Source organism: Saimiri boliviensis, chromosome 2 (genome assembly GCF_048565385.1).
Source record: "Saimiri boliviensis isolate mSaiBol1 chromosome 2, mSaiBol1.pri, whole genome shotgun sequence".
Lineage (NCBI taxonomy): Eukaryota > Metazoa > Chordata > Mammalia > Primates > Cebidae > Saimiri > Saimiri boliviensis.
In genome coordinates this window covers 199,849,816-199,865,672 of record NC_133450.1, presented here as the reverse complement: position 1 = coordinate 199,865,672, position 15,857 = coordinate 199,849,816, and the positions used below count along the sequence as shown (strand labels likewise).

General features: G+C 40.4%; 1 protein-coding gene across 8 annotated transcripts in view; it reads right to left on the bottom strand.

The window, feature by feature from the left end:
• Positions 1-15,857, bottom strand: part of ZNF462 (zinc finger protein 462) — a 155,520-nt gene that overhangs the window by 71,394 nt on the left and 68,269 nt on the right. For 4 of the 8 annotated variants that reach the window (XM_010335992.2, XM_074395127.1, XM_074395126.1 and 1 more), the window contains exons 4-7: positions 15,220-15,384; positions 13,348-13,634; positions 10,285-10,403; positions 5,625-5,816 (exon numbers count right to left, since the gene is read on the bottom strand). In XM_010335992.2, the coding sequence (XP_010334294.1) occupies positions 5,625-5,816; positions 10,285-10,403; positions 13,348-13,634; positions 15,220-15,384 (763 nt within the window). The other 4 variants (XM_003925254.4, XM_074395129.1, XM_010335993.2 and 1 more) reach the window with 3 other exon arrangements.

Sequence of the window (15,857 nt, the reverse complement as noted above, 5' to 3'; positions counted from 1 at the left end):
CTGGGAGGGGCTTTAGGGTGGTTAATAGATACAAAATTACAGCTGGATAGGAGAAACAAGTTCTAGAGTTTTACAGCATCCTAAGATGACTAGAATAAAGAACTGATTGTATACTAAACAGCTGAAAGAGCAGATTTTGAGTGTTTCCAACACAAAGAAATGATAAATTTGAGGTGATGGAAATGCTAATGACCCTAATTTAATCACTGCACATCATATATATATATCAAATTATCACACTGTATGCCACAAATATGTATAATTATTATGTGTCAAGTTGAATTATTTTTAAAGGAAAAAGTTTGCCAACCTCTAATATTTAGAAAAACTGAGTCTCACAAAATTAGTCTCTTCTACCAATATATTGTTTTAAAAGTCTGATGGGAAAAAGTTTTCAGGTAGAATAGAAAGTTCTACTCATTGCCAAGTTTGGTGGTTCAGTTTATCGCTATATTGTCTTTCAATCTGAATTTAACTGCAACCAAACACTGTATATTGACAGAGACACAGAGAACAAATTAGCCCACTCTAAGATCAATGACTGTGTGCACTTGCTCCAAGAAGCAACTCTGCTAACAGGTGACTATACTAGAAATGTTCATCTCTCCAGCTCCATTATACTTTCTGTAGCCTTCTGAGGGACTGAAGGGTTTATACCCTGTCTCAATCTTCAGCTTCCCACCCTACACAGAAGGTCTCATCATGCAGGGAACCATGACAGCATGTTAAATGCTCTTTGTCAAGGAAGATCTTTTCATCTTGGCAGAATAACTGTGTCAAGAGAGTTTACGTTAGAGCATTCCCTAAGGTTTCATCTTCAGATTGTTTGTCTTTTGACTTGCCTCTCAAGTGGAAGTGAAATAAACTCATCCTGTGTAATTTGGTTAGCAGAGTTAAGATGTGTTTGAGGACATAGTACAATGAACAGAAATGAAAACTGTGATGCCTCCAAGATATCATTGGTCCATCAAAAGAATAAGTATTTAATAAGTGCCTACCTAACTGTCCATATTGGAAAATTAGGGGATAGAAAAAAATAGCATATCTACAAGTATAAATAGAGCACCAGGAAGATGAGTGATAGAAGAGTAATCAGAATACAGGTTGGGGCCAATGAAAATCAACCCTTAAAGGAAGTGAAAGTCATGGACTCGTAGAGGGAAGCAGACAGGGAAGAAATCCCTCTAACTTCCCAGCAGCGCTTAATGAAAGTGAGTAGAAGAACAAAGGAAGACAATAGATGCTTAGGGTAATAAGTAAAGAGATAGTAGGAATATCAGTATCTGCTAGTGAAGCTACTGCGCAGTGGAGAAAGCATGACTAAATGGTGAACTTTGGATGCGATGCTGAGGACTTTGATATGACAGACAATAAGTACATGTGGTTCCCTGATGAGAAATGTCTTGATAAAAACAGTCTGTCAAATATCCTTCTAGAGTTTAGAACAGAAAACCCGATTGAGATTTATAAAAAAAAGAAAAGAAAAGAAAAAAAAAAATCAGTGCAAAAGGAAATTGCAAAGCTCCTTGCAACATTTTCCTATTAAATCACAATATCACAGACCTCTCTTTTGGGTGAACTCTATCAAGTTTTGTATTATAAATGGAGGGATATCACAACCAAGTGTTCTTTGTGTTTTCTCTGGGTGGCTAACTAAGGCATGGGCCAAAACAACAAGAAAACACTATGTTGCCATCATTCACCTTATTCATTTTGCACCTGGTCTGATTTTTGTTTTGGCCCTAAACACATCATAGTAGCTATTTTCTAAAGGAGGCAATTCCACAGCATAAGTGCACAGATAGAAGAAACAAAATAACTTCTTAGTCCAGGAGAAACTAGAGGGAGGAAAAAGATGGAATGTCACCACTGGCTTGCTTTCTTATAAAACATATAGTTGAATGTTAAGTTATATATCCATTGCCCATGTGCTGTATAGGTTCTAAGACCTAAAAGAAATCTCATAGCTAAACTATGCTGTCCTGGTTTCTTTGTTATTTTATAGCTGTGTGTGTATGTGTATTTTTCTGTACTGAAAGCAGAGACTTGGAAACAGCCTGATAAAAGCCAGTCCTGTGTTGTATATGGCAGAAGGAACACAGTAAATACAAACACAGCAGAGCATTTCCCTTTGATGACAACCTTATTGTCTCCCCTTAATGCATTGTTTAGAATAGCAATTATGTGTCATTTCCCATTATCTTATACACAAAACCAATACCATACAGCCGTTGCTTTTCTTTCCAACAACTGATCATCATGAATATATAGAGGATTTGTATGCTGGTGAAACATGTCAAGACTGACAGCTCAGAGCCCAAGAGCAGGGTGGAAGCAAAGAACAGGTGTGTGGCCAGGCAGCTGGAGTGAAATCTCCCCTCTATCTTCTCATTTTTGCTTTCTCCGCTTTCCTCCCTTAAAGTGATTCCCTCTAGGTTGGGAGGGAAAACAGCTTAGAAAGAACCTCTCTTTTCAGGCTGTTTCCCTCTGCCAGAGAAGACTGGCTCACTCTCAAGACGGCAAGCATTTGACCACTGCAAAGAGCAGTGGACATGTCAACTTGTTTTATTCACATCCTCACTAGGGAATCAGAAAGCCAAAGATACAACAGTGATTTCCCTGGTTTTATGGATCTTGACTCCCCCCAGGCCTGCAACACATTTTTGGTTGGTGTGTTCACACTGTCCTGGCATCTGCAGTGTGGGAAACCTTAACTAAGAGCCAACAGCCCCACAACTTCTCTCTATTAAAATGTGCAATTGGATTTCACATGTGTGTTTCAAACACCATTCAAGGAATAATTTACAGGCTACTATCTAGACCCACAGCTGCTTTTCCATCCTGTAGCTGTTTCTAGGAATCTACCATCTGGCTCCTCAGCAAATAGTCTCCTACTTTGGGGCTGCTCAGCCATTCTTGGACATGGAAAACTACACAAAATGTATAGTAAGGATTCAAGAAAACACCTACTGAATGAACAAACTATTAACTATTCTTTCCAGAGAATTATGCATTCACGTGAATCGTCTTCTTTTTGTTTACCCCACCTTCGAATCGGCTTTTGTGTCATCAAATTAAACTAATTACTGCTGGTCCATTGATACAGGTTATTTATATACATTAAAAACAGTACAGGACCAATCACTTTTGTGCAGGCCTCACTAAATTGTTACCACCCAGAGCTTTCAGTTACTACGTTGTTTCTTAAGAAGAAAAATAAGAATCAGTTTTATATATTGCAAATTATTTCTCTGTGGCCAAACAAAAACAGGCTGTGTTATACAGAAGACTACTCAATATCACTTTGTCATATTTCTGTGACACCTACTACTCCCCACAGTCCATCCTCCAAGAATCTAAAATGACTCCACAAATAGGTTAGGCCTGAGGCTTAGCGTGGCGATTAGCTCAAATGTAAGCATTAATAACATCATCTGAACAGTTGATTTTAAGTTGTCGGCAGGCCAGAAAAATCCTATACTCTATACTCATTTCTGATTCTTCTGTGCATACTACAGCCCTTGGCAGAGAGTATAGGCTCAAGAATTTATGTGAACTCAACTCTTCTCTATGCAGAGGATGATGATCCACACAGTGGGTGGGTTTAAAGGAATCCCTTGACCTCTGACTGAGACTCGTCCTTCAAGGGAGAAAGACAAAGGAGAAAGAAGGTATGACTTTGAGAAAATGTCCCAGCAAAAGCCTTTGCTAGCAATGGCACTGAGATGAATCTATGTCATCCAAGCAGCTCCAGAAATGTAGCTTCCATGTCAGATGAAAACAATTAATTAAAAGTCACATTAATAAAGATCTTACAATTTGGGTCAAATTAGATTTTGCCCTTTTGGTTGCAATCTATCAACATTTCCTGGTGAATAGAATATCCCAGGTGGAAAGGGGACATTTTCTTTACCCTTCCATAGGTACTCTCACCCAGCCCTAGATGGGTGACTCTGAATTTTCCCAGAAGAAAAAACAAACACCATAGGCTTCCTTCCACATTTTAAACTACTACACAGTAGCTAAGGAGATTGTATAGTCACTTCGTTACAAGTCGTGGCCATCATAACAAGCCTTCTTTGTTAAACAGAGTCCTTTAAGGCAGGCATACCAGTAAGAAGCTATGGTGTTGAACACTATAAATGATTTGCAAAGGAAAGTCCACCAAGCTTCAAAATTTTTTTAAAAAGCAGCTTTTCATCTTAGGACTTACCATTTCATTTCCTCCTACAGGTGTCTGCTCACAGACCTCATGAATAAAGATTACTCATTTACTCTTTTGATAATCTGAGAATTAGACCATGTTGACAAGCTGGGTTGTCAGATCATCAGGTTATCTGAAGAGTGTCTTGTTTTAAACACACACATTAAAAATCACCAAAATTCCTACTTGTTATAAATGATTCCAAAGTCCACAATTGCCAACAAAGGATGAAAAGTACAAAAACAAAATGACCATTTGTTAAATGCCTACTATGTGTCAGATGCTGTATGAGGTATTTTACATGTGTGTACCTTTTCTCATTAATCTCTGAAGATAATTGGTTGAGGTAGATATCACTATCCAGTTTTAAGATGGGTACAGGAAGCTTGCCCAGGGAAACATGACCACCATTGAGATTCAAATCCAGGCTTTTGTTCTGCTTTCTTTCCAGTCCACTAAGCTCCTCCCAAGAATGTAACAGTAGACCTTGGGAGACAGTCGTTCCTTGACCTGGGAAGTACTTAAGCTGATGGTGACCAACTGGCTATTGAAGAAGGGATTCAAGAATTAGAAGGGGCTGGAAGAGAGCAGCTCTACCTCGAAGAATCTGCAGACTTCCTCTACTTCTAAGTAGCTGATTCTGCAATCAACTGAGGTGAGCTAAGAAATCAAAACAGGTCTGCTTCTGGGTCTTATAAAAACAATAAACTATCTCTTTGCTTACTATGCCATATCTGTAGGCCCCAAGGTCTGGAGTCTCACTTTCTCTCCCTTATGGCTTTGGCCACACTGCTAGTGAGAAGACCCTCTCCATGGCTTCCTATATTTCTTTGCCAACTCTAAAACTAAACAGTAAAACTCTCCTCCCAACTCATGCCTTCTCGGCATCCATTAGCGGTAAGAAATCTCTATGTCACCCCTAAGGTATCACGTGGCTCAGTCAGACACATTTCCCCACTCATTCACCCTTTGCATTTCTACTCTGAATTCTGTGTCATTAATGTACATATCTGTCACTCCAAATGCTTCACAGTACATCTTTTTTAGAACATCTTTTTTAGACAGGATATAAATAAAAACAAAGAAATCGGCCTGGTACTCCATTCGCTTTCTTGCTTGAAACCACAGTGGAACAATCCAACTCGACAGTGGAACAATCCAACAATCCATCCTTTTTCCACCAGCAACGCTCCAACGAACACTGATGGCCATTTTCATCATGGCGTCACACAGATGCTCGACAAGTTCACTTCCCCTTCCCCCTCCAATTTCTACACCATTGCAACCTTTTCACATTTCTTCCCTCCCTTGAACCATCATATTTTCACATAAGATTTTCCTCTACAAAGAATGATTGGCAATGAATCCCAGCCCACCTCAACCCTGAGTGGTTAATTCCAGCTTGGAAGCCCCTTTTTACCATTGGAGTCTTCCACTTCTTCGGCCGGGGTAGCCTTTTGGGAGGAGTGGTGGGCGTGTGAGGAGAGGAGACTGACAATCCGCGGCCTGGGGAGGGTCAGGGCTTTTCCGTGGACTTTGAGGGAGTGTTCCTTCAGCTGGCTGATTGTCATGGTGGAGAATGAGCACCAAGAACACTTGTAGGCATGCTCACCTGGAAGAGGATGGTGACAAGAAATAGAACAGGAAAAAGAGGGGAGAAGGGTTTAAGGTCAGGGTGGAAACAAGATAACACAGTTAATTCATTGTCGAGAAACGCTTCTCAAGCTTCACATTCTATGAACAAACCCTCATTAACCAACAACCTGCCCATTCCCACAACCACAATGCTCCTTTGGAGTTGAAACTCTTCCATGAACTGCAGAATTTAGTGAACTGGCCCTTTTTCATTTTGGCCTCTACTTACAGGGGTGAAGCTATAAACTGATTCCCCAAAAGGAGGTGAAACCCAACTGCCTATGAAACCTCCTTCAGAAAAAATTCCAATCCCTCTTCCTCCCTCTCTACACTAGAAATGACTATGTGAGGTTTCATTCCAGGTTGCCTTTTTGTCAGTCACAGAAAATAATATGCTTAATTCTTATTCCAAAGATCTATTAGTAGCTTTTTAAGCACAAAGTCATTCAGTGCAAGCTCTGTTGTGCTATTCCAGGCGTCCCCAAACTTTTTACACAGGGGGCCAGTTCATTGTCCCTCAGACCGGTGGAGGGCCGCCACATACTGTGCTCCTCTCACTGACCACCAGTGAAAGAGGCGCCCCTTCCTGAAGTGCGGCGGGGGGCCGGATAATTGGCCTCAGGGGGCCGCATGTGGCCCGCGGGCCATAGTTTGGGGATGCCTGTGCTATTCTATTCTATACTTCCTTGCTAAGTATACATGTTCTTATCCCACATATATACATTTTTGGACCAGTTCACAAACTTTGGTGTAGAACTCCTTTTCCCTAGCTGGCCAACAGCACAGAAATGGGTAAAAATAAGTCATAACTCATTTCTCTAAGGAAGAGAGCTGTTATCTGTAAACACGGAGGTTTAAGGGGTAGTCTCTGTGTGTGTGTGTGTGTGTGTGTGTGTGTGTGTGTGTGTGTGTGTTTGTATCTCCAATATTCTTCAATAAAGAGTGCCTCTAAGTAAAAATAAGCACTATTTTTAAAATTAATTTTATGCCACTAAAATATAACAGAGATCACCATGACCAAATTAAGTTAGAGTGTGATTTACCTTCACCATATGTTACCTTTTAAATTAATTACATTTTAAGAACTAAGAGTGTGAAGCGGGCATGCTTAAATTGTCGGACATACATACACTGGTAAGATCAATTCCAAAAGCCATTTTGCTTTTAAGAACAATAGACTTAGAATTGCTCATGTTTCTGCTGGTTACGGTGGCTCACGCCTTGTAGTCCCAGCACTTTAGAAGGCCAAGGTGGGCGGATCACCTGAGCTTGGGAGTTCGAGACCAGCCTGACCAACACGGAGAAACCTTGCCTCTATTAAAATATAAAATTAGCTGAGCGTTGTGGCACATGCCTGTAATCCCAGCTACTTGGGAGGCTGAGGCAAGACAATCACTTGAACCCAGGAGGCCAAGGTTGCAGTGAGCTGAGACCACACCACTTGCAATCCAGCCTGGGCAACAAGAGTGAAACTTCATCTCAAAAAAAAAAGAAAGAAAAAAGAAATAAGAAATGCTCATGTTTTCCAACTCAGTAATTCCACTTCCAAGGGTAATAAAAAGATACCCTTTAATAAATACAAAGCTTTACTTAGAAATATACATCATTTATGCTTGAAAAATGTATTAAATAACCTAAATTTATAACCATAAGAAACAAGTAAATCTGAGCATATCCTATTGATATTTTATTCAATTAAAATAAATTCTTGGAGTTTATAATAACATAAAAAATAAAAGTAAATAGAAAGGCTAAATATACATATTCAATTACATTAGAATTACAACTGTTTAAAATAATTACAGAGAAAATGACTGAAAGGAAATATATGAAATATTAACAAGAGTGGTGTTTAGATAACAAGATTATGAATGACAGAATTTCTTCTTTCATTTCCAAATTTTCTCTAATGCATATGTATTTTTACGATTAATTTTTAAGGTGACATTTAAAAATCAGAGAAGAGGCTGGGCACGGTGGCTCAAGCCTGTAATCTCAGCACTTTGGGAGGCCGAGGCAGGCGGATCACGAGGTCAAGAGATCGAGACCATCCTGGCCAACATGGTGAAACCCCGTCTCTACTAAAAATACAAAAATTAGCTGGGCGTGGTGGTGTGCGCCTGTAGTCCCAGCTACTTGGGAGGCTGAGATGGAAGAATTGCTTGAATCCAGGAGGTGGAGGTTGCAGTGAGCCGAGATTGTGCCACTGCACTCCACAGCCTGGCGCCTGGCGACAGAGTGAGACTCTGTCTCAAAAAAAAAAAAAAAAAAAAATCAGAGAAGAAGAGAAAACAGAATCACAAAGTTTAGATAACAAGATTATGAATGACTATTTCTTCTTTCATTTCCAAATTTTCTCTAACAAACATGTATTTTTAAAATCAATTTTAAGGTGATATTTAAAAATCAGAGAAGAAAGAAGAGAAAACAGAATCATAACGTTTTGTGGACCAGTGAAAATGAACAGAGCTGTGGTTTGAGGATTAAACATAAGAAAAACAGATATTGGAAGACAATTCTTTGTCCTGCTTTTAACTGAGATTATTACTTTTCTGCCACCATGAAAATTACTAAATGGGTTCACATGTGAAGTGACCATAGCATCCAAGTTCTGTAATTAGGCATTCCTTTCACCACTCATGACCCTCAGAGCCTGTATTTCCAAAGCAGTCTTGAAGAAAACCACAGAAAAACTTGAATTCCCCAGCATCACAAAGCACAAGGCAGGGCCCAACCAAAAAAGTCAGAGGACCCAACTAGGAATACCAGTCAGTTTTATCTCTTTAGGAAGGAGTTGACAATGCTGAGCATGCTGTTTACTAATACATACACAACACTGTATAGAATACTACTCCTCTCATTATTCTCATTTTTCATTTTTTGTTTTAAATGGAAGCTTGGTTGTGTGAACCTTGCTGGTGGCTGTGGGTTGCACGACCTGAGAGAGAATTCAAATCCAGATGTTTGAGTTAGCATATGTTACCTTTTCTCCTTTGAAATAAAATAATCCATCTAGAACAGACAAGATGAGTCAAGAATCTTTCACAAACTGTACTGGCTTTTTCCAAACCACGCTGCACTTAGTGGCTCAAAGCCATGTCATGGAGGCCAAGGTGCCAAGGTATGTCAAGAGCTGGATTACACTGCTCCCAATCTCTCTTACTGGATGCTCTCTTGCCAGCCAGTGAGCATAGGGAGGCCAGTTTGCTGGGTCAGCTCCAAAAGCAGATACTTTAGCTTAATACATCGGCATCAGTGTGCAGTCTCTGATGCTCTCTTAAAGTCTTTCTCACAGGCCAAATCATCTCCCAGCTCTTGCTAGTAAACGTGCATTTGACAAGGCTAAGGCCTGTGGGCAAAACTCGCCAGGATAGTGTCCCAGCTGGATAATTTACAATATATACAAGTTAGAAAAGAGAGATTTGTACTCTGAAGCCTTTCATACCATGGACTTCAGTAGAAATTTCTCAGAGACAGGAAAATATGAAAAGATAGAGAAAAAGCCCCTATAGCTAACTTCCCTGTCCCATCCCTGACTCCTAGCGGAGCTTGGGGCAGCTGGGAGCCCTGGGTAATGTTACTTGCATTAAGTCAGCTCGACAAAATCCAAGACTGGGAAAATAGTGAAGAGTCATGGGCCTGTTTACACAGAGTATGAGGAGCTGGCAATAGTGAAGGACCTAGGTTCTGAGCAGTTCTTACAACACTGTTCAAAGCGTTGCCAAGGGTTACACAATGCTTCCCTTTTAGGAATGCTGTAGGACTAAAGAAGACGCACATAACAGGCCTAGTGCAGAGCCTGGTGGGTAAGGAATGCTCACGAGGCATCGGATGTCAACAACAGTGGTCTTCAGATAAGATTATAGATGACTGACTGTACTTCTTTCATTGCCAAATTTTTTCTCATGAATAATGAGATGAAACTACAAAATCACAGAGACCAATACAGCACCTGGACACTCACAAACCAAAGTCAGTTTCTATCTTATGTACGGAAATGTATCTAAGGGTATCTCTTGAAAAATCTCACACATCTTGAGTTCCCTTTGTCCTTTGTAACTTCTTAAGATGATAACTTTATTTTAGTTGGGAAGTCTTTTTAGTAGATAAAACAATTCTTAGCAATTGCATCAGAAAGTTTAGGCAATTTAGAAATTTCTGTAAAAATGACAAACAGTCTAATTCTAACCTGTTAGTGGCACAAACAGACAAACCATGACTCGGGTGACACAGGCTTTGTATTATTTTGGACTTAGGTGATTTTGTTTAACTTTTACTTTTTTCTTTATTTTTCTTTACTAGGTGAAAACAAAACTGAATACGCATCCATCCCAAGAATAACATTCTCAAGCGTAAGGCAAGACAATATTTCACTCAATAAAGACCATCAGGTTTCAAACTCAGAGAATGTTAAAGAACTTGTGCATTGTCAATGCACAACTCACCAGCATGAGCTTTGAGTATATGTGTTTTCAGCCGGCTGTTATAGGAGGACTTGAAGGAGCAGAGTTTGCATCGGAATGGTTTGTGGTGTCCGTGGTGGGTTTGCATATGGCGATCCAAACTTGATGTGGAAGGGAAACAAAAAGAAGAATGACAAAATTAAAAACTGCATACAGCATTTGCTCATTATCTTTTTCCAGGAATCCCACTTGTAGGTCGTTCAAAGTCCTTCTGTTTACTTTCCAATAATGGCATTTATCAAATTAATTAATTAATTTGCAAGAGTTGTACCTACTCTAAGAGGACAAGAAGCTAAAGGAAGAGATCAAGAGATTTTTTTTTTTTGGATTTAAAGTTATGGCGGTGGTGGCAGGTCATGGTAAGAATCTTTATTGTCCCTTCTTAGAGCTCTGATAACTGGAAGAGTGTGTCTAAAAAGAGAAGGTACAATATGGGTGAATTCAAGCTTCCTGCCAAGCCAGTGAGAGTGCCTATCAATTAGTCTTCTAACTTATTCAAATAACAGAATGGGAATTAGAGAAATTTAGCATTTGAAAAGAGCTGACTTTCTTTTGGAATTCTAATTCTACTTTCATTGTGAACGCTAGAGTTGAGGAAGGGAGGTTTCAAAGTGGCTGACCTTCTTGCAATGGGCTGTCTTGTTGCCAGGCTCTATATTAATATGGAGGCACAGTACAAGCATGTTTAAAGGAGTCACGTGATCAAAAGGCTGCACATACCTTCTGATACACACAGCCATGTTTGCTGTACGTCTTCCAGAGGCAACTTACAAGGGAGTTATTTAATTACAATAAAACCCTAGTACTTCATAATAATTATTAGTCTAAAAAAATAATAAATCTATCAAACAAGGTATGGGAAGAAGTTCTAATTTGTGTCAGTACTCCAGAGAACTAAATTCTATTCTAAATGCTTCACGTGGGAACGGTGCTGCTTACCATTTCATATAATGATCTTCTGAGCTCCAAAGCAACATTTTCAGTTGCCCCTGGACAGCTCCCTCTGTGTGTCCTTTAGTTATCTTAAACTCAACCTGTTCTAAACAAACCCATCAGAGTATTTTCTACAAAACAAATTCTCTCCTTCATTTCCTTATTTCTATAAATGGCATTAATCGTTCTCCCAGTTGAGTAGACTGGAAACCTAGGTGCCATTTGTATTTCACTTTGTGAAATACACGCATTAAATCAATTTTTTCCAAGTCAGCGAATCCTTCCCTTCAATCATTCCCTAAATTGAACTAGCTACTATCATTGCTTCTTAATTCTTTGCTCCCAGCACCCACCATTTTTTTTTTTTCCATCTCAAGAGCACAAGCCACGGAGTCAGACTACCTGGGATAAAATAATAGCCATTACTTAGAGGCTGTGTGTCCCTGGGCAAATTACAATCTGTCTAGGGTTTACTTTTCTTATTCATAAGATGATGATAATAATGGGGCCATACCTTACAGGAATGTCTTCAGAATAAAATTAAGTAATACTTAAAGGTACTTAATACAGTGCCTGGTATACAGTGAGATGCAATAAATGTTAGCAATTATCATTACTTTATTAATGTGACTCTTCCTTTTACCAGTAATTTAGATTATAAGATTTCCTGGCACTTAAATCTCCAAATATGGTCTCCTTTAAAGTATTCAGACCTTATCTTTCACTACTCCTTTATATGTAACTTAAGTATTAGTCAAACTGAACCCTCAGCTAGGTATCCAGTCAGCTTCATGGTCTCCTCCCTTCGTTGTTCGTCTACATTTATGTCCTTTCTGAATTATTCAAGTCCTATTTTCCTACTTTAAGACTTGGCCCAAATGCCCCTTAAGCCATAAAACCTACCTGACTCTTTCAAAGTTGATGTAACATTTCCCTTCTTTAAAACATTATAGTATTTTACTGATATTTTCAAAGATGAGCTTTATTTTGCTGAGTCAGTGTTTTTTTTTTTTTTAATTTAACAAACCAACCCTAGACCCTATGTTCTTCCCTTACGTGACAGACCATGGCCTGTGTCTTTTTATTTCTTAAAAGCACAGTATCTAAGACAGGATACATTCAATTATTCACAATTATTTACTGAAGTTCCACTGTGTGTCAGGCAACATGATAGATGCTATTCAATAAATACTTCATGAATTGAAGAGAACCCTACAAGTTTTATGCCAATGTATGGATCTGATGACAAAGATTAGATACTAGGCTCCATATAATAATAAAGTGTTTACAATGCATCATAACCTCTGTGAAAACACCACCTCCTTCTGTTTGACAACCACTAACTGGCCCTTTATGTTTTGTAAGAAGCAAACAGTCTGACCATTTATTCATTAAAAAATTTTTTTTAAAAAAGCATGTCAGTCTTAGTCACCTTTAATCCAAGACTGTCCAAATGCATTTTTGAATATTTATTTCTCTTTTATACAGCTGAAAGAAAAAGGCAACAAAAAGTTCTTAAAACCACCCCTTTCCATGGCCCCAAAAAGCCTTACACACCTATTCCAAATTTACACTTTTAAAGCTGTGATGAGTAATGGGAAGCCCCGTCTCCTCAATCACCCTTTATGCTAGCAAATCTTTGGAACCCATGAACTTCCTGACCTTTCAAGGTCTTCTGAAAAACTGCAAGCAATGTTTCTTTGGTCACATGGGTTCATAGTCCTAATTTTACCTCTTTAGCAACTCAGTTTTCCAAATGGACTTTACTTCCTCAAGCAATGATTAGATTTTGGCGGAATGTTTGGCAGATGAATCATGAGACTCATCTCCTCTCCATAGCTGCATTTTCCTTTGGGCAAATCATAGAATTCCTCCAAATTTCATTTTTAAAATGCCTCCATTTGCCAACTCTAAGGCCGTCCAATCAATCTCCTGTCCTCAGCCCCATTTTACAGATGTGATGACTGAGGCTCCAGGTAACACAGCAGTAGGTGTGAACCATGAGTGGGGTCTTCTTACTCATCCAAGCTTCTGCTTTAGCTCACTGCCTTCCTCTATGACATCTTCTCCCAGTAACCACTAGTGACCACCCCCCACTCCAATGGCACTTACTTGTGCCTGAAAGCAGAAACAAAGGAGCAATACTGGCAGCTGTACTTGTCCTCGCGGGTAAACATGGCCAGGGCCAGGTGGCTCCTCTCATGAGAACGCAGCCCCTGCATGGACATCAGGACTCTGTCACATTGACTGCAATGGTATCCCCCCGGCCGGGTTTCATCCTCCAACATTCCATCAAGCAAGCAGTGTTCACCATCCACCCGGCCCACCAGGGCGCCACTGGCGTCTTTGGCTGCTTCCAATCCATCCAGGAACAAGTGGGCAGGGTCATCCGCCTCCTGCTAAGAGAACCACACACACACACATGCCCCACCAACAAAATAAATATCCATCATCATTGCTCCCAGCTTTCTTTTTCTCCCTTCATTCTCCCAAACTCAACAGTGTTTCTTGTCAAAGCTTCCTCCCCTGCCTCTCTGGCTACCCCTAGAGGGAGAGCAAGCCCAACTGTCATTCTTCATGCAGTGGAGGTGATTTTAGGATAACATATCTGGACAAAGGTTGCTACTGTTTGGGAAATGTGAACAAAGGGTTCTCCAACTCTGAAGAGAGTTCACTCACTTCTTCCCCGTCTTAAAAGAAAATTCCAACTGCAATCCCATCTAAGCTGACATAAAGTTGGGATAGGGTTGTGGCTCACAGAAAAAGAGAGAAAGAAAGGAAGAGAAAGAAAAGCAAAGTCGTGTGGTCATTGAGGAGCCTGGGGCCATTATCTGGAATGGAAGTAAAGCAAAAGATCTTGCTCTCTACCCCTACCCTGTAGATGGTGACTTCATCCTATGACTGGAGACTGCTGCATAATCAATTCAAAAAATTAAGGAGCAGCCTAGTTTTAAGTTACCTGTTTTTTTCAGATAGCTCCTTGGATTACTGATTACACAGGAAAAGCCCTTCTGTCTCTCTCACATGATCCCAGGACAAGCCTGGGACACACCACAGTGGTGTATGAAAGAAGCTGACTGCTACTATCCCTGCATTACCACTGTGCTGCCAAAAGACAGAATGCTTCAGTCTTCAATGAAGAAAAGTAGAGGCTTTATCTTCATGTTAAATTGGCAAAATAGGATGTAAGCTCAAGAAGGGCAGATGACAAAAATATATTCGCATGTACCCATAGAGAAAGGGCAGAACCCTGAAATGACTTCTGTTTTAATAAATAATAGGGCTTAGCAATATCCTGGAAGACAGGGATGGTGGCTTGGCTGTTGATGTGGTGGCTGCTATTAGGATTATGATGTTCAAAACAGGTGGCCTAATAAAAGTCAGGGGGAAAAGGGAAGACACTTGTCAGCATCATGCGGGAGAGGTGATGGAGGAGACAAACCAGGTCAAAGGGCTTTCAGGGTCAATTGTGGCTTAAACGCTTTTAGTTTTAGATTTAATGTCTCTTGCAGTCCCCGGAGGACCCAGGATAAGAAGACAAAGAGATTCTCCTAGGCTCTCTGCATCCTCAGCCAGATGAGAACAGTAAGAAGTCAGGAAGTGGGAGGAGCAGGAGATGGGAACCGAACCCACTTGATTCCTCTTAAGAGTTCAGGCAACTTGGAAGAACGAAGACCTAATGGCACTAAACGCAGAATAGAAGGACGACCCGAAGCCTCCTAGACCGAGAATCGTGGACGTTCTGTTGCCACCAAACTATCCGCGTGGAAGGAAACCAGATCGAAACTCAACCTTCCCCTGTACAGAAAGATGAGGAAGGTCCAACCTGCAAAGAAATCAAAACAAGCCAAACCAATCCAAGCATAATTCAGGAATGCCCGCATTCTGAGATGCTCTTTCCTGAGCTGCTTGGGGCAATGGGGTTAATAAGTAACTCGACTCGCTCACACACAAGAATGCTCATCCAGACCTTCCAGTTCTCACCTTCACAGCAGCTGACACAGCTGGGACATTGCCATACTGGACGTGCTTTCGGAGGTGATTGCAGATGGCTCGGAGCGTTGGGTGCACTTCCACACAGAATTTACATTTGTAGCCCACCACTTTCCTCTCCTTGATCTTTGGCACCTCTTCTAAGTGACCAAAAGGCTGGTAAAATACAGTGGTAGCCATCAGTACTCCGAGCCCTCCCTCAGTCGTCGGAATTTATTCTTGCAGTTTACCAACATATTTTATTTTAAAGCAGATTAGCAGGTTAAAAACCAAGGGAGATATAGGCGAGTATTTTTATATAACATATTTGTCAGCACCATGGCACACTGCCTACTATGCAAAGTCTTTGGAACAAATGCATTACGGCTTGTGAGTAGAGAAGATTTCTGTGCAGAAGCTCATCGTCACTGCCACTAAGTTATCTGGTTTTCAAGCCAGTTTCAACTAGGCAGGTGCAACGTTGCATAGCTGTGCCATTAATGAACTTCTTGATAAAATAAAATCTACTCCTGGAGACGTTAGGTTCACGTAGCAAACACTGAAGACCAAGACATGGCTGAGAAGTGCTAATGGTACCAAGAGACAGCCCACACTACCTTAGGAAAGAGCGAGCGTTGTTGTAAAACTAG